This window comes from Thamnophis sirtalis, unplaced genomic scaffold (assembly GCF_051295495.1).
Source record: "Thamnophis sirtalis isolate CommonGarterSnake01/CBP01778 unplaced genomic scaffold, rThaSir2_p1.2 scaffold_5, whole genome shotgun sequence".
In the NCBI taxonomy this organism is placed as follows: domain Eukaryota; kingdom Metazoa; phylum Chordata; class Lepidosauria; order Squamata; family Natricidae; genus Thamnophis; species Thamnophis sirtalis.
In genome coordinates, this window is record NW_028261385.1 from 69,963,480 (window position 1) to 69,983,478 (window position 19,999).

The following is a 19,999-nucleotide window of genomic DNA, read 5'->3' on the forward strand; positions in this document are numbered from 1 at the left end:
CTGCATAAATCACAGAATAGTAGGGTTGGAAGGAACCTTGGAGGCAGTGGTGAAATGCAACTTTTTTTTACTAGTGGTTCTGTGGGTGTGGCTTGGTGGGAGTCACAGGGAAAGAATACTGCAAAATCTCCATTCCCACCCCACTCTGGGGCCAGACAGAGGTGGCATTTGCCAGTTCTCCAAACTACTCAAAATTTCTGCTACCGGTTCTCCAGAACATGTCAAAATCTGCTGAATTTCACCCCTGCTTGGAGGTCTTCTAGTCTAACCCCCTGCCCAAGGCAGGAATCCTTATTCCACCCCAGACAAATGGTTGCCCATTTTTTTCGTGAAAACCTCCAGCGATAAAAGCACCCACAACTCCAGGATATAAGCTATTCCATTGGAAAATTGTTCTCGCGGTCAGAAAAATTCTCCTTAGTTCCAGGATGTCCCTTTAATGAGCTTCCACCTGTTGCTTCTTGTCCTGCCTTCATGCACTTAGGAGAATAAGTCAATCCCCTTATCCCTGTGACAGCCCCCGAAGTATTGGAAGATGGCTATCTGGATATGTCAATTATGGTTAAAGAAAAAAAACTCCTGCAAGTTCTTTGGTGTTGTACCATATAGGTTTTATAAGTATATATGGTTTTATATGCAAATCAAAACAGCACTTTTTTTAAACCAAAGGTCTGTAGTCAATCCATAGATCCTTAAGGTACAATGTGCTGCTGCTGATTAATACTGACACTGAGTGGACTTTATTTTTGCCAGAATTTGAAATACAACAGGCTTTATCTTCTATTTTACAAAAATAAAGTAAGTAATGATCATTTGCCTACACAGGTAATCCTCAACGTACGATCACAACTGGGGCTAGAATTTCCACTGCTAAGCAAGGCGATTGGTAAGCAAATCCTGCTCAATTTTATGAGCTTTTGTTTTTTTTTTTGCTACAGTGGTTAAGCGAATCACTGCAGCGATTCAGTATGTCATGTGGTCGTTAGGCGAATCTGGCTTCCCCCATCGATTTTGATGGCCAGAAGCTGGCTGAGAAGTTGCAAATGACAATCACCTGACTCTGGGATGCTGCAGCTATTGTAAGAATATGCCAATTGCCAAGCACCTGGTTTTGGATCATGTAACGTAGGGGTCTTCAACCCCAGGTCCGTGGCCCAATGACAAGCCACAGCCCGTTCGAACCAGGTCACAGAATTGGTGGTCCAGTACTTATCCATGTTTGCCCGCATGTGAAAGCGGCACACACATACAAAATCATCCCCTTTTCCCACTCCTGCCACCAATGCCACTGTCTCCGCCAGTCTGCCAGAAAGGTTGGGGAACACTGATGGAAATCTGAGGATGCTGTGATGATAAGTGGAATGACTGGTCATAAGTCACTTTTTTCAGAGCCATTGTACCTTCAAATGGTCATTAAAGGAATGGTTATAAATCAAGGCCTACCTGTATTATCATTCTTAGCTTGGTGTCTCTTAGGTATGTTGATTAGCTGTTTGCATTATTCTTACTCAATACCCACCAGTGATAGTCACATAAGGCTATCAATATTTAACAAGCTACAATGAAGTCAAAAAGTTGGCATGTGCATCCTGACCTCATTGCTCAAAAGATGCACTTTAGTAGCTGCATCTGATGCAAGTACCTGAGATGCATTATGATGTCACAAGCAGGTGTTGTTATTCTCTCACTTAGATTACTGGATGAATGAATTCACTTAATGACTCTCCCTGTCTTCCAACATGTCCTCATATGATCATGGGGATGTAGGCAGCATTCAGTGTTCAGGCTAGCAACTTTGGTGGAAGGGCCTGCCATGCCTTTGTCAATGTCTTGACAACCCTATTGTCAAATATATATATACACACCATATTTTTAAGACGCACCTTTTTCCCTCAAAAAAGAGGCTGAAAATATGGGTGCATCTTATACACTGAATACAGCATTTTTTGCCTCCTGAAACTCCGCCCCTTCACCAAAATGGCCGTGCATAGCTTATAGGAGCTTTCAGAGAGCTCTTGGGGCCTGGGGAGGGCAGAAATGAGCGAAAAACAGCCTGTTTTTGCCCCCCAGCCCCCAGGAGCACTCTACAAGTCTTCTAAGGGCTATTCATGCCCTTTTTTAAAAAAACCGGGGCCGTTTTTGTGAAAAACAGGCCATTTTGGGAGGTTTGCAGTGCAAAAACTTTTCTTTTTTAAATTTTCCTCTTCAAAACCATGCTGCGTCATGTGAAACATTAGAAGAGAATATTTGTAGCTCAGGTTGAAATGAAAGATGCTCTCTGAGCTTGGTGGTTTTCTTGCAGATGTTTCATTACCGAACTAGGTAATATCAGTGCAGAAATGCCTGCAAGAAAATCACTGAATTCAGAGAGCACCAAGGACCGTACAACCCAAAACTTTTTAAACAACCTTCCCCGCCACACACAAAAAAAGTAAATAACTTGCACTTTGAAGATTTATGTAGGGGTATTTTGAAGCTCACCTTCTTTTACTCTAAAGCACTGTCTCTGTGACATTCTGCTTTCACATAGATTATCACTAAGTGGTCTACTTTAAGAAACCCGCAATTAACTATTATTAGTGACTAATTTAGTTTTGGAAACACTGAAATGAAAGCCAAAGAACTGAATTTGAATCTGAAGAAAATGAAAGTTTTTAGGATGCAGAACATTTAGATGTAAACAGTTGATGATCCACAGATTAATAACCTGGAAATTATCGTCAATTCTGTGTTGTTGCTATGAATCAGTGGTTCTGGTTGGTTGGTTGGTTGGTTGGTTAGTTGGTTGCTTGGTTGGTTGATTTATAAACCAAAATGACATGAACTAATCTAGTAAAATAGATAAAATTATAGCTATTGAATTCTGTATGTGCTGAAGATTCTCAATTGACTTTAAGGACAACATTGGCTTGTAATTAATAGTGCATGAATTATCAGATCCAGAATATATATCTCTAGAAATAATGGCAGTCAAAATTAAAAGCTATTTCAAATTACTGCGAACACCTGGATTTAAATGTCTTTGGAGCACAAATATTTGAAAAAGCACCTCTTCCCATACCAGGTTGCCTATATCTTAAGATCTTCTACTAAACACTTACTACTGTATAAGAATTCCTTATTGGAAATGTGCTATGCTTTTTTTAGTACCAATGAGGAGGGCTATTCTGCATCATCTTTTAATTTAAATAGTTGACCTGATACCTAATTTAGACGGCTGTGGGGTTAGAATGTTTCATTTGAATTTGCATAACATCTTTAGTTTATTTGTATAATTTGGATTGTTTTCTGAGATCAATTTTACTATATCCGTTGAAAAAATAGTTCTTAAGTGTTAAATGGAATCTTATGTGATGAACCAGGATGGAGGGCTGCGTGCATAAATACATAATTAACCATGATTTGATTAAGTGGCATCAGGTTTGTATCCAGACTTAGTGACCACAAAATATAGATTGATTTTCTCCAGGATGATCTGTCCCTAATCTGGTGTTTCAGGACTTCCACAGAGTCCATCCTTCTTACTGTTAGTCAGTTTCTTTTTCCTTCATTAGAGTTTTCTGAAGAGCTAAGGTAAAGGTTCCCCCGCACATGCATGCCAGTCGTTTCCGGCTCTAAGGGCAGTAGTCATCTCCGTTTCTAAGCCAAAGAATCAGCATGTCTCCGTGGTCATGTGGCTGGCATGACTAAACACTGAAGGCACACAGAGCGCTGTTACCTTCCCATCAAAGTGGTTCCTATTTTTCTTGCATTTTTTATGTGCTTTAAAACTGCTAGGTTGGCAGAAGCTGGGAGAAGTAACGGAAGCTCACTCCATTACGTGGCACTAGGGATTCGAACCGCTGAACTGCCAACCTTCTGATCAACAAGCTCAGCATCTTAGCCACTGAGCCACGACGTCCCTGGAGAGCTAAGTCTTAGCAAAAGGTTTCAGAAGCTGATGTCTATGGAGATTCTCAACCATCCAGGTCATAGTTGTCTTAAAGGTGCTTTTTTCTTCAAAAGGCAACTGAGTGTTTTTTTCCTTGAGGAGGAAGAAGAAAACGTTTCACTTTTCATCCAAGAAGCTTCATCGGTTATGATGGAGGGGCATTACATGCTCGGCATTACAAGAAGATAGAAAGATCCACACGTGGATTGGAGAACAAACAAAAGTACACAATGTCATTGAGAGAAAGATAGGAAATTAATATATAAATAAAAGAAGTAAATAGATGCAGTAGCCACATCTATTTCTAAACATGTACAATTTGTCACATCTGCTGGTCACCTTGTTTTTAATCAACCTCCTGGGGCACTTGTTAGGATAACTTTATTGTCTCTTTAAATGTACACTAATCGGCATACATTAAAATGAATTTTTGTTATATACCGCTCTCAAAGGGTCACCACCTCCAATATACACTACATATATATGACAGACAAACAAACAAACAAACAAATATGCATATATATATATATATATATATATATATATATATATATATACAACCCAGTCTAGTCCGGATGTATAATTGTATATGGCGGGAAAATGAATCTTACAAGTTTACCAAGCGGATGGCATAGGGAACAAAGTTGTTACAGAATCTAGTAGTCCTGCTAGAAATATTTTGAAGCCTTCTCCTGAAGGGGAGCAACAGAAACAGACCGTAAAGTGGGTGTGTGGGGTCTCTAACAATGCTTTGAGCTCTAAGCACATAGTGCTTATAAGCTAGCTTCCTATAATTTTCTCGGCTGTCCTTACCACTCTCTGTATGGACTTTCTATATGAGGCACTGCACTAATATGACTTTAACTCACATTGAAAATAATATTCTCAGATAAATTCTTTGCCTATGTCTCATACCACCAATGGGATTATAGGTAGTTCTTGACTAACAACTATTATTTAGAGACCATTCCAAGTTACAATAGTTCTGAAAAAAGTGACTTTTGATCGTTATTCACACTTACAACTTGGAAACTGGCATGTATTTATGATGGTTGCAGTGTCTCAGGGTAATGTGATCCCCTTTTACAATCTTCTGACAAGCAAAGAAAATGGGGCAGACAGATTCACTTAACAACCCGTAGTACTAAGTTAACAACTACAGTGATTAATTTAACAATCATGTCAGGAAAGATCGTAAAATGGGGCAAAACGCACTTCACAACTGTTTTGCTTAGCAACAGAAATTTTGGTCATAAGTCGATGACTATCTGTAAAATATTGCAGAGACACAAAAAGTGTCTCATATTCTTTGAGGATTAAAAAAAACCCAATTGCCAATCACTGCAATTACTATGTAGTTGTAGCACCCAACAATCTGAAATAACCATATTAACAGTGATTTGATTATTTCAGTAGAATTGCATCTGTCTGGTTTTACAGAGACTTCCCTGTTCTTTTCTGCAAGCAAAAGAATGTATGTGAACACCATGTATGCAATTAGGCATAAATCCTTTCCCATGACATGTTTTAACAACATTTTGTATGCTTTGGATTGTATCCATTGGGCACAAATCAAGGAAAGAGGCGTCTAAGTGACTTTAAAATCAATAGGATTTGAGTCCACAATAATTTTTCCACATTCCATTCATTTCAAGCACATGTAGACGTATCCACCTTTCTTAAATTGTCTTTCCATTTGTTTGGGAAACAGTTACGACATTTATTGCACAATAAAGTTGCTGGTGCAATAAAATCTAGTGGTCTTTATATTTTATAGTCAATTCATAAAGTAGACATATTAACTTTGATGCAAACATCAAATTGGAAAACATCAAGTACATAGCAAGGCCTATTACTAATTAAGCAGCCTTCACATAGATACTAATTCTTCATAAAGCTACTTAAAGTTGAAATTAACTGTTCTGCATTAATATCTGCTCTGTATAATTCATCTATTCAGGTAAAATTAATTTATTCTTGTCCACACTAAGTGGATTGGATTCCAAAACACCTATGGATGTTTGCAGAAGGAAGGGAGGTTTCCCATTATTTCAGTCTTTGCTTAACCTCTTAAAAGTAACAACAACAACAACAACAACAACAACAACAACAACAACAACCTTAGTAGAAGTTGCAATGATTCCTAATCAGTTAATATTGGGGTTGTTTTAACACAATGCATAGCGTAAAGACCTGTTGGAAGAAATGTCCATCTGGGATAAGTTGCAAGTGGGGAGAAAGACACTGGAAACATGGAAGCTGCTTGAAAAGATGGTTTAATGATGGACAGGACCACATGGTTTGAGATCTTGGACAAAAGAAAAAGCACATGGGTGGAAGAAGGAGAGAGAGATTTATACCCTCTCTTGGGTCCTGTCTTGGAGCTTCCTGTTCTTATGTAAATGTGTTCTGATTGGTTGTCAGACTCCCATGGAGCCATGCAGGGCTAACCGTGTAGTGTCCTCAGTCCCAAACTTAGTTGAGTCTTGCTGGGTGATGTAATCTCCCCAGGTGCCATGTGATGAGTTCTATTGCTAGATGAGTAGAGGGCTAATCCTATCTTTGTTGGATCCTCATGAGGACACTTGCTTATGAATAGACCTAGCTATCTCTTTATCTCTTTAACTGCTGACATCTGCTGTGGGCTATTGAGGAGGGTGGGGGCTATTAAGAGTGTGTCTGCTTCCTGCCTAAAAAAAATGTTTCTCTATTTCTCATCCAGGGAAATACAATATTCTGCCTTTTTAATATTTCCTAGAATATTTCATTTTTCTAGGAGAGGGGTAGGTGATAACTTCCTACGGACCAAATGTTTAAGAAAAAGGCTGCAGGCCAGATGTGTCAGAAGGCAAAACAACTTTGGGCCAGGCATCGTTGTGTTGAAATGAGAAGGGCTAAGGACAAGGCTAAACATATAAAGCCTTGATAATATTTCGAGCTGCCACACCCTGCATGGAGTGAGCTCCATAGAACTATGTTTTGGGAGGGGAAGGAAAGGAGAGAGAGGAGAAAAAAGGAAAAGAAAGGGAAGGGAAGGAAAATTTCCCACATACAACTTACTAAAGGTGATGTTACTTTTTTCCCCCAGGCAGATGTTTGTTCTCAGAACATCCCTTTCTACATTAATCTTCTTTGTTGGGGGGGGGGGGGACGGGACACTTCATTTGCTGTATTTTTTATTTAACATATAAATATGGACACTCTTGTGGGGAGGTAGGATTTGCTGTTAAGTTTTCTCAGAGCTTTAAGATGTGTAGATTTCAAGTCCCAGAATTCTCAGGCCAGCTGGCTAACTCCAAATTGATTATGGCTGATTTAGAAAGCCAAACAGAAGTTGGCCCAATTTAGGATTTAAATGAGGACATCTGGCAGTCTAGGGTTGCAGGCTAGAGTGCAACTGTCTTACTAGGAAAAAGTGGCAAACCACTTCTCTTTCATGCCAGAAAATTATGTGGAAGTGTCACCCACAAAAAAGTACAATTCAGCTAACCTCAATGGTTTATACTCAGCAGAAATTAAATACTCTGAACTTATCGGTCCTACCTCCAAAATAACCCACAGAGCTGCTGTAAAAATAACACAAACATACAAACCAAATTTCGGCTGCCTGAAATAATAGGCTTCGATCCACAAATTTTTATGCCATAGAACAGTCTTTCTTAACCTCAACAACTTTTAAAAGGAGTGGGCTTCAACTCCCAGAATCCCGCAGTCAAGTCGGGGGAATTCTGAAAGTTGAAGTGCACAGACCTTAAAAGTTGTTGAAGTTGAGAAACGAAGTCCTAGAAAAATCCAATTATTTTCAAAGTGCCGCAAAAATGTTGGTTTTATTTCCGAAAACAGAGAGAAAAGAGAGTTATTTCTTGGAGAGTTTTTGTTTTTCTCTTATGGGATACTCCTATTTTTAATGGGCCAGAGTTCTCATCTCTGCAGTTTTTGCACAAAAAAAAAGGGAATTACATTCTTCCGTCATGCCGCGGTTAGAAGGAAACACGGAAGATTAAATAAAAACACGTGCATTTTAAAATAACTTCAGACCTTCGCAATTGAATGCTTTGGATGAGTCTATAAACTACTGTTGGGGAGGGCAGATTATGTCGATTTTTGCCCCTGAGCTCGTAGCTTGCTTTCTTAAGTGTTACACTTTCTTTGTACTTCCCCCTCACACACACACACACTTTGCTGTGCGGTGGATCCTCCAATCATAGTCTTTCATGCAAATATACTATAGCGTGCTCAGATAAAAAAAGGCACAATTAAACCTTAAGTACTCAGAGAGGGCAAATATAAGTGAACTTTTCTAAAGCCTGCTTTCACCTGTGTTGCAGGAACCGCTCCAACCATGTCAGCTGCAAAGACCTTGCCTGCACCCCTCAGTGATCTGAAGATTCAATACACTAAGGTTAGTTCTATTTATTCTGGCTAACTTTATTCAAACCACGATATCCCCAAATTGTGAATGTCCTCGTTCATGCTGCTATTCTTGCTTCGGCTTCAGATCAGAAGTGACTTGTGGATTTATTCCAGTGCTCTCCTCTGTCATCTATTGGCCTGATGATAGAGCTCTTGAATCATTCTAGCCCAAGAACGTATCGCAGAGAAGTGAAACAAGGTTGAAACCGCATTTATATTAACAACAACAACAAAACAAAAAAAGCGTTTTAGGTTTGATGTTAAATACAGGCGCAAAAACTACATGTGAGTTCTTGGAACTGTGCCCTGCTGGACTGAACTTCTCTCCATGTTTATATTAATAAATCTCACTGGGCCTCACTAGAACTTAAGGGGGAGGAATGAAATGGAATAAGCATAGCTGTAAATGCAGCTGTAAAAATTCTGGAACGTTGTGATTGTTTGACAATAAACGGTGCAGAAATTATATCCGTGATCCCACAGCTGTCCATTAAGCCGAGGGTTGTGACAACAGGCTAAAACTTAAGAGAGAAGATTTCGTTTCTCAGATCAGCGAAAGGAGACAAAATAGAATACATTAACAATCAGGGAAATTTTGCTGGACTGTGATTTTGCGTTTTGAATATATGAATGCATATTTGAAAAAGTATTTTTTATCAAAATCAATTGCAAAGAATATAGATATAGCTGGACAATAAGTGCATGGAAGCGAAAAGCAACCTCAGAATTACAAAGCCATGACATTCAAATAAGTAATCAATTATTCTTCACCCAGTTAAACTGGAAAACCTAGAGGTAGGCAGATTGTACTGTGGTGCTACATGAAGTGGAAAACAATTCACTGTTCTCAAATAAGCTCAGATTCAGAATGTTACTTCAAGTGGAGCTAATTGGGCCTGAAAACATGAAGTTTGGCTAAGTCCACTGCAGTCAAGCTGAAGAAGCTTATCTGTGACTGTTGGCAACATGATCCAAAAACTGGTTGAGCTATGAAGTCTGAATTTAAACTAGCGGGGAGTAATTCAATCGCATTTCTCTGATAGGAGATGGATTTATAATATTACGTAAGGCTTTGACTTATGCCGTATGCAGCAGAACACATTATGTAGTTGCTTCATTCCAGCAGAAGTATTTTAATGCTCAGAAACTTCTCCCAATGAGTGGGTTTCTATTATAGTGTGGCGCAATCTTTTCTATGTCCAGTCAGAAGGAAGGAGTTTCATCATTCATGGGACTTAAGAATGAAGTAGGTTTTGAAAAACAATGTAATCTCAATGTCCTAGAAGAAGGAAGACATTCTTTAAGAAATTAATACTGCTTTAGATTCTTGAAGACAAGCTTGCATATCCAGTCAAGCACTTTGCTATGAACAAGTCTGCCTCCCAAGTATCTAGTAAATTCTTTCTCTGTTCATGCAGAAACAGATAAGAGGAAACATGACATATTATTTTGGTTAACTTTTCAACCAGTTCTCTCCCCCCCCCCCCCGCCCCTCTGTTTTTCTTGCACAAGACTGATTGATGCAAAATAACTTTGCATCAACTTTAGGTAGCTAGCAGAACCCCCTGAATTTTCAAAGACTGTTAGGTGAATCTGGAGGGGTGGGAAGAAATTGTGAAGAACAGCTCTCTAATCCAGAAGGAGGGCTCTGCAGAAATCCAGATGTGAAGGGCTAAAAGTGATTCAGAGAATTTCTGGCAGGTGCACTTTCTGACGTACAGTTTGCACTTCAAGTTTGGATTCTTGCATGGGCTCATCAAGAAGTTTATTAGTTGTCTCTTTGTATTTTTATTGAGCACGAGTATAGAAGGATCTTGGAAGGAAACCAATGCTCCCATCTAGATCTATCAGAATTTCTAATATTGCATGCATTTGCACATACAATAAGGCTTGATTGTTTAACTTTATCTGGAGAAAAGGTTAAGAGATAATTTTTACTGCGTGTTAAGCTGCTTTTAAAGCAAGAAAGCAAGGAGTGGACAACTGTGTATTTGATACATTCCTGATTATCTCAAGTCAGGAATGTATATGTAAACCAAAGTTGAACACTCTAAAGTCCAGTTGATTTTAGTGGTAGAAAATTAAATCCAGATGTAACACTCTCACAAAAATAAAGAAGATGCTTTAACTTTGGCTGGAATGTGTCTCAGTTATATAATCATTCACAAGGCCGGTTTAAAAATCAAATCAAGGCACATTGAAGCAATTGGGAAAAAAGGGAACTGACCTATTTGTTCATTAATATGAAATTACGGCAGCCTCTCCACCTTAAAGCCAGTCCTAGCCCATCTTAGTTATTTTACTTTTTGTGAGAAGCTTGTTGATGTATTTCACAAGGTTTTTCCTTAATTAAATGATGTGCATAACCTGCAGGAAAATACTTGAATCCTACAATGGATCAAATAGAAGAGGATGGTTTTATTTTTTTAATGTAAGAAAATTTTGAATGCCCTGATTTAATTTGACAGCTATAAAAAGATAATATATTATGACCAAGTCTTCCGCTATATTCTTATTTTATTTGTACTGGCACTCATAAGGCAAAAAAGTATCCCAAAAGGACAGTCTGCATACTGTTATAGTTATGTAGTATATGTCATCAGTTACTGTCTAGATGTGTTGGATCGTAACTCGAATCATCCCTCAGCACAGCCATGAGCTGGATGGAGATGATTGGAGTTGCCAACTATATACTTATAAATCTAGAAGAATGTTCTCTGTGATACCAGAGTCTAAAAACAATCACTTAACTCAAGAATATTATTTTATAGCTGAAAAAACTAATGTATGCCCAAAAGCAATTTTACTGAGTCTATGAACACTCAAAAGGTGTACAAAATTACTATTTGTTTACTCAGAAAGTAAATTTAAGAGCAGTGGTTTCAAGGATCACAGCCTAAAATTATCTCAGAAATTGGTGCTCTTAGAAATGAGGTGTTCAGCCATTTTATTGAGCCAAACTGGATTTCCAGAAAGTCCAGTTGCTTCTTGAAAAAGCACCTTTGGGACACTTTAACTAGTCTCTCGCTCTGCAAGATCAGTTTCAGGTTTTTGAGGCCTGAGTATAGGTAGAGAGCAGTTGAAGAGATGCATGGATCAGCAAATCATTTTAATTCTTCATCTCATTCCTTTTTCGGTTGAATTAAAGTACTGGTCAGGTAGATGCAGGAAGTGAATCTTCAATGCATGAGCAATAAATACCTGATGCTTTCATGAAAAGAAAATCACTCTTATGAAAGAAACCCACACTATACCTTCACATTTTAACAACTATCAGACGGACACAAATACCTCCTCAATCTTAACCTAAATGGTATTAGATCTAGTCTTGATGAAATCAATAGAATTTAATTTAAATCCAAATTGATCATTTCCACTGAATTCACCAGCGCATGTAACTCATAAAAATGATTTTATCCTTCATTCCTTCCATGCCTCAAATTTATACCAAAGGTCAATCAAAAACCTCAAGAATGGTATGCCTTTTGGTGCACAGATGTGCAAAGTAATAAAAAGAGTTGATAAGGTATCTCTTCCCTAGTAAATATTTTACTGTTGTGGCTTGAACTTTAGCAATGGTTACCTAACCTCATCGATCCTATGAAAACTTTTTCAAATTTTCATTTTAAGAAATGCTTCCAATCTTACTCATCATTACTTAGTATTCCGGTTTCAGAGCTTCTGCAAACACATTCATAGCTTCACACGGCACACTGCGCAATTATTAACTATGCACACAAAGAGGGAAAAATGCACTTCTTTGTCACCCTTTATGAAGCTAAATTGAAAGTAACAAAAACATATTAATTAGATAAGCATGAAAAGCAAAACGCAAATAGAAGTGTTAGCTGTTTAATTAGCTGTTGAAAAGTCAAAGGCCCATGGGCTTTAGCTTAATATTGTCCAATCTTTCTTTCTTAAGCAATAAACAATAGCAAACCTATCACCTTCCCTTCTACTCAGTTCTCATGTTTCCCTCTTTATATCCATTTATGCTGTATGTAATAATTTAGATTTGCATGAATTCATAAGAATCTCTTTAATAGTCTGTGCATTTTTGTACATGATATGGCTTTTTTTTAGAAGATTCTCTTTGACACCAAATCAGTGTTATTTTTCATATGGACGCATATTCTGATTATATATTTGGACACTTATTGAGGCAAAATTAATCTGAGCTTTGCTATAGAGGCTGTGCACTTTGCTATATCACCTTGGGAGGCAGGGCAAAGAAACTAGCCAAAGGTATGGTCAAATGAAAGTCAAGATGAGCCCACAGCAGGAATTGGGGCAAAGGAAAAGGCTCAGAAAACACCCTCCCTAGTTTTGGGGCTGTAAAGGGGATAATGGTAGAATTGTTTTTTAAGACTTGCAGGATTCTCTTAATATAGCTTTACAATAAAGTAGAATTAGCTCATCTGGTTGTGCTTCCTGCCTAGTCTACCTAGTAAGCCGGGCAAGAAGCACTAACCATGAGTACTAACACTATCGTTATTTCAAAGTTACAGTACAGAAACATTCACATCTGAAAATACCTTACTCATGCCTTACTTCTACTTTTCCCAAAGCTAGAGAAGGTTTCTTTTTAGAAATCTTTCTCCACTCCAACACCTTATCAGACTCATGGTTCATTTACCGTATGTGACTGTTGTCTAAGCTGCGGCTCTTCCTCCTGTCATATAACACACATAATACATTTATATATACCCTATGCTATGCTATGCTAAAGGCTTTTCCAAGGGGAAATGTCTACTAGGATTTCTTTCTGTGACATCACATCAGCTCAACCAATGAAAGCAAGAAGAATTATGGTGTCCCGTGTACATATCTGTGGCCTCAAGAAAGGATCGGATAAAGAAACCATCAAAAAGAATGAAATACCTTGGTATAAGTTATACCGAATATTTTTAAAACCACCCATCTGGGATTGAACCTTTTAAATACTAAATATTTTAGGCTACGAGTTCTTCTTAAACATTTTTCCTCAAATCCTCAATGACTCACAGACTGCATAAGAGAATATCCACGTTTCATAAGGCTGCAGAGAGAAACCAAAACCACAATTAGCAAAGTAAACACTATAGATGACACCTCATCGTATACTTTCCAGGACTTGTTCTTGCTTATTCAGAGCAAAGGGCCAGTTCAGACAGGTGTAGTACAGCTGTAGATATTCTTGCTACCTTAGTTGTTCTGTCTTCCACCTTTCAAAAGAAGGGATATGCACTTGTGCCTTGCAAGAAGTGAATGCAACTGCTTGAAGTAAGGATATTCAGACCAGCCAGGGTTTCTGTGACTGAGAAGCTAAAAAAAATTAGGAAAGTTAGGGAAATAGGAATTCAGCCAAAATCAGGAAAAGTAGATGAAACAGGGCATTGATGGAGATTCTCATTCTTCCAGATCACGGTTGTCCCAAAGGTGCTTTTATTTTAAAGACAATTGGACTTTCTGATTTTTCTTTAAGACATTTCACTTCAAGAAGAAGCTTCTTGGATGAGCAGCTGTGCGTCTTAAAGAAAAATTAGGAAAAATATATTTGAGGAGCACAAGGGAAAATGTTTTTTTTTTAAATGCACATTTATTTGACTCAAGCAGGAAAAACAGTCTGGGAAGTTGTTGGGCTGCTAAATGACAAAGAAATGAAGGGGATATTCAAGGACAATACAGAGATTGCAAAAAAAACAACAACCTTGAATAATGTCTTTGCTACAGAAGATATAAAATGGACCGATAATAATCCTAGCCTGAAATCATTGGGCAGCAAATTGGATTGACTAATAAAAACTGAGGTGGCAAAAGAAGATATTCTAGAACAGCTGGAGAGATTATACAGTAATAAGACATTGAGCCATGATGGTATCTGTAAGCCATGATACCATCTGTATAAGATGATATCTTATATACCACTGTAAAGCGGTATATAAGTCTAAGTGCTATTGTTATCTTTCAGACTTAGGCAGCAACAAAAGAGGAATAGTTTTTAAGATCACGAGAAGTGCTTGTACCACTTTATACCACACCGATCAGACCACACTTGGAATACTGCATTCAATTCTGGTCACCCCGATAGAAAAATGATATTGAGACCTGGAAAGTGTGCAGAGAAAAAGAAGAAAGATCATTAAAGATCTGGAGGCTAAATTGTATGAGGAACAGTTGAGGGAGTTATCTATGTCTAGCTTACCAAAGATGATAAGGATTGAGGAGACAAGATAGCAGTCTTCCAGCACTTGAGGGACTGTCAGAGAAAAGAGAGGATTGGCTTAATCTCCAAAGCACTGGAGGACAGGACAAAAAGTAGAAGAGAGATCCAACCTAGGAATAAGGAGGAATCTTCGGAGAGTAAGAACAATTAATCAGCAGAATAGCTCGCTTCCAGAGTTATGTGTACTCTTTCACTGGGATGAGAACCATTTGACTGGGATGGTATAAGGCTCCTTGAGCAGAGGGTTGGACTAAAAGACCCCCAAAGCCCTATGATTTTTTTCTCTTACATCAGAGAGAGTTATTCACTTGCTGATTGAGCAACAATTTAGAACTTCTCCCTCAAACATTGTTAATCCCAAGGACCTGGTGAAGAAGAGACAGTTGGACCCCATATTTTTTAATGTCAGTTCTGTGCAAATCTCAGTATTAAAGTTCAGTGTTGCCTATAACACTTAAGGGCAGGTAGTGTGTCTCATCTGTTAGGAGTGTATCTCTTATACCAGTTGTTTTACTCAATTACTGTACATTGCCCTAGAGCTGCATTTGGTGATATGGGCAGCTGTAAAAATTTGATAACTAAATAAATACCAGGGGGAATAGGTTCCATCTTCTGCTTATGACCATTTGGTTGGCCACTGTCAGAAGCCAAATGCTTGATTCCGACAATCCTTGGTCCATCGATCAGTGCTATTCTTACATTCATTGTATTAGTAGGAACCTCTGTTTGCATTTATGTAAGCTATAAATTATTGGCTGCTGCCAGTCACCCATGACAAATCATGACAGGAAAGGAGTGCTTGTAGGAACATAGAAATTGTGTCCTTCCCAAGTGGTTCTGTCTTTTCAATAGTAAAGTATTATCCACTCTTACAGGAGATTTTATCATTTTCCATTACCTGATCCATTTTAAAAACCTGGAACATCTAGGATCAAAACAGGGAGCCTGTGTTTTCTGCAGCTTCTAGGGGAACAAGATTGGTCAACAAAACATTGATGAAGGAACAAACAAACAAAAAGCACAGTTTTGTTGGCTTAGTACAGAGACAAGCAACCTAATACCTCCAGACTTTTGGAAACAAGAGTTTCCAATAATCCAGGAGGCATTCACCAGAGATTATATAAAGATTGAAAATACTCAAGGAGAGGGGATATCAGGATGCCAACTTCAGTGCCATTTCAGAAAGGTTGGGATGGAAATGTAGGTAAGCTGAGCAGAACCTTATCTATATAAAAAGGACCAGGGAATGAAAATTAAGGGGAATAGTAATTTTTTCACATGCTAAGAACGACATGAAAGTTCCCTGGTAATTGATCTTTTATGAAGATTTGTAATTTACTTTCAAGCCAAAATATTAAGGGCATGGAGTTTGCCTAATGTATTTTCCCACCAAGTAATTTAGTTTGGAGTAACAGATAAGTAACCTTGGGTGTTTAATGCGTTCCAGCTTGGAGATTCTATAGCTAGCAGTGGTTAGTACAAGAAATTCCTGTTTAAGTGGTTGATGTATTCCTCAAATCTCTATTTAGCATTTGAAGTAGAACATTTCCCTGGAAGGTTATGGTTGTCTCATGATTATCTTTCCGATTGATCAATGCCAATTCTGTTCTTTGAACTTGGGGAAATAAAGGAATAGGTAAGATGGAAATGAACTCCAGGCAACTCCAATCAAACATGGCTTACTATATGAAGTACTTCATAATGATGAAAAACAAAATTATTTGGGCTTTATCCAATTGCTGAGGAATCTCTGATTTGCTTACAAACTGTTTTGCATGTGATTTTATCTTTTACATACTCTAATAAGTTTCACATGTTTTGGTTGTTGGAAAAGACAGGTGTACGATCATCTCCTTTCTGCATAAAATTTCCCCTTTTTGAATAATCCCACCATCTTTGCCTAGAGTTGGAAAGGCAATATGTATAAATCTAAAGAGCCAAAGCAAGTCAGTGCCGATAATAATAAGTTAGATGAAGCAATGATCTATATCATTTAATATGTATGTTCCTATAAACTTCATGACCATAACACAAAAATGTGGACATTGTGTTTGGGTGTGCCTTGGAGCGAATAATACTAAACTATTGCTTAATGGAGATAACAACATCTGAACTTGAGGAAGGGTCTCTTAGATGGTTCTAGGAAATGTTTTGTGTGCTAATCAGTGAAATCAACTTACCTTTGCTATCTGTTTGCAAATGTGAGCGTGCATGCACAGGACCTTCCGCGCATGAGCAGGGCATCAAAAACAGGATGTGATGATGTCTGGGCAGGTGGGCAGAGCTGTTACTGAGTGCACCTGCAATGGTAAGTAGAACAGCGAGGGGGGGGAATCCACTGTGCCCCACGATTTAGATTAGCTAGGAAGCAGGAAATCCGACGATTCTAGCAAATATAAATCATCGGAAATACCAGTTGATCGTTGGAAGCTGATCATCGGAAATACCAGTTCGCCCAAACCAGTCGCATTTTTTTTACTACCGGATTGGGGGGACCGGTCTGAACCAGTAGCATTTCACCTCTGGTGCTACAGGAGAATGTAGCTATATTAACTCAGTGGAGCTGGTGTGAAAGATTGAAAGGCGGCTGGAATAAGGAATGTTAGATATAAATAACCAGCAGATGAGAGTAACATTTCTCAGTAATCAAATCAAACCTTTATTATAGTCAAATACTAGCATAACGAAGGTGGAGTATAAAAATGTAAAGGCATAAAAATACAACAAAATCTTCCAAAAAAGTTTTAGAAAGTTTTTAAAAGCTAAACTATAAAACAGTTCTTTAAAAATAATCTTTAAAAAATGAAAAAAGTTTAAAAGAAAAAGGGTAAGAGCAATAGATGGACATAGGGAAGCATATTATGAATCTATCATAATACAGAGCACTCTGTAATAACAAACTAGGCGTCCCTTAAAACTGTTTTGTGGCACAGGTCATCTTTTGATGAGTTTTAAGTGCAGCTGCACAGAACCTGGCAACCTTCTATCTTTTGGCAGGGTTGGTATTTGAGAGCAGCAGGGAGGTATAAAATTGCCCTGTGTCTTCTGGGTAGTTGTGCAAAAATGCATTTTGAGGTGAGGCTAGTATGAATGCATCTGTAGTATCTGCACTGGAGAATACATGTTCTTTTGTTTCGATGTGTCCAGAATCACAGAGTCATTATCTCTGTGTAGATCTTCCTTTATTGGCCTTCAAAGACAACTGAGGGGAGAGTGTGACATTGTGCCAGAGTAAAGTATTGTGACCTATTTGGTGGGTGTACTAACAATAAAGGATGGGGACCTGGTTAGGTCCAGTTGGCTTTCTTTGCTTTGGCCTGATCAGATCCATGTTGAATAGAAAACCTAGAGAGAAGCCCAAGTATGAAATTTTAGTTGTCACCGTCTTTTTCCATTGGCCTGGAAATCATCCCACATAGTTAGCGGGGCAAGGCCAAGGGGGAAAATGATAGTCTGAACCAGTATTTGAGTATGATCGCCCATATTCTAGCCTCTACTTTCACAAAGCCTGTTTCAGGGTGGCATTAGAAATATATTTTGGGGCTTGAAAGTCCAAATCCTAGGAATTTGGACTGAACAAGTTGTAATGGTGTAAAATTGGAGAAGGGGCTCAGCTGAGAACATAGAAAACTTATGCTAATGTCTTGACTTTAAATAATTTGAGCGCTGCCAGAATGTAGGAGTTACCTAAGGATGGCAGCTAAGCTTTTCTGTGCATTTTCAGTAACATAGTCTCTAGAGGATAAGAATTCCTACTATTGGCAGAGTGTAAGACAACTCCCAGATATCTGAAACAGATGACCGGATCAATCTTGTGGCCATCTATCCTTTATATGTGGTGCCTTTTGGCAAATGCTATGATTTTGGTTTTCTGATAGTTGAGTTCTAGCTGGTCTTCCTTGCAATATCGTGCAAGTGCTTTTAAGGACAATAGATGTTCTTGAATGTATTGATGCATTGTCTGCATAAACAGAGATGTGTCTTCCAGATAATTTAGGGGAGTGAAAGTGTGTATTAAGGAGATGGCCCACTATGGAATTGGTACAGACGTTGAATAGGAATGGGGCCAATATGCAGCCTTAGTTTAACTTTAACCTTTGTCAGTTCCAATGACAGTGGGGAGATGGCTCTGGGGATGACATCCCTTTGAGTGACATCCCTTCATGAAACATACATATTTGATGAAGTCAGTCAAGGATGCCTCTAGTTTTTCCCAGAGTTTGGCTTGTGGTGTGGAATCAAAAGTTACTTTGAAGTCTATGAAGGCAGCATAAAGGTAGATAGTGTTGCAGGAGTAGTAGTTTTCAATGAGATGTTGGAGGACTAAGCTCTGGTCTGTGGTAGCTCATCCTTTCTTTAATTTAGCTGGATCTTTTACAAGTATGTCTTTTTGTTCTAGGTGGTTCTGGAGTTTCTATAGTAGGAAACCTACACAAACTTTGCTAATTGCATGGAAGAGGCTGCTCAGTCTATAATTGGCAGCAACACCCTTTTCCCATTTTTTGTATGTAGGAACAATGATTGGGTGCCCCCAATCCTTGACTACAGGCCCATAGGTGTGAATATTAGTAAAGGGCAAGACCAGGGTGAAGGTACAGAAGCTAAAATTATTTTCAATCATTTCAGGAGGAATTAGGTCTTCTCCCAAGGTCTTCCTTAGTCTTCATTGGCAATCAGAATCTTGATCTCTGTCACTGGTGAAATTTGTTAAAAGGTTTATTTCATAAATAGAAATTCAATCCAAGCTGCAAAGGCCCAGGAAAAAGAGATTAAAACCAATGAAAAAGATGTTTGTGTTTCAATGTATAATAATAAATTAATGATAAATGAAACCTAGAAGTTTCTACTGCAGTTTCCAAGATTCCTTTCAGTTCTTGCATTAAAGCTCCTTATTGATGTCTGTGTGATTCTTTCTTTGATTGTGCCATGCAATGTGGGGCTCGACAACTGATAGATCACTCCAAATATCAGGGTTTTTAAACATTATTTACCTAGATTTCTTTTTCTGGATGAAATATGGTTTATGATGATACACCAAATACGGTTCCAAATGTTAATGGGTGATAGTGTTTATCTAGATCCATTGCAACCTCACCTTCACTATGTTGAAATGATATTGCCTCAAGTGCTTTGGTTAATATCTTGGCCAAGAGAAGGTGGAAGAGATGGAATAGTTGGGCTGTTCCAGGTGATATTATTCCTTACAGGTTAGAACGCAATACATTAAGATGAGCTCTTCATTAACTCTGACCTTTCTTGAGAAAGGAAGATTTTGACTCCATAGCCATTTCCAAAGCATCCTGAATGAGAATCCCCTGGGAAGTCTTCTAAAATAAAAGATAATCCAGAATGCAGAGATGATCTTGATAACTGAATCTTGCAGAGCGCACCTATTACATCTGTGCTTGAAGAATTTTGAGTTTCTGGCTGGTTTCTAGATAAAACCCATT

General features: G+C 38.3%; 1 protein-coding gene across 1 annotated transcript in view; it reads left to right on the forward strand.

Moving 5' to 3' along the window:
- Positions 1-868: 868 nt before the first annotated feature.
- ALDH1A1 (aldehyde dehydrogenase 1 family member A1) overlaps positions 869-19,999 on the forward strand; it is a 59,272-nt gene continuing 40,141 nt past the window's right edge. The window contains exons 1-2 of the mRNA XM_087715988.1: positions 869-886; positions 8,260-8,333. Coding sequence (XP_087572114.1) covers positions 8,274-8,333 — 60 coding nt within the window. The 5' untranslated portion in view covers positions 869-886; positions 8,260-8,273. The remainder of the gene's footprint in view (positions 887-8,259; positions 8,334-19,999) is intronic.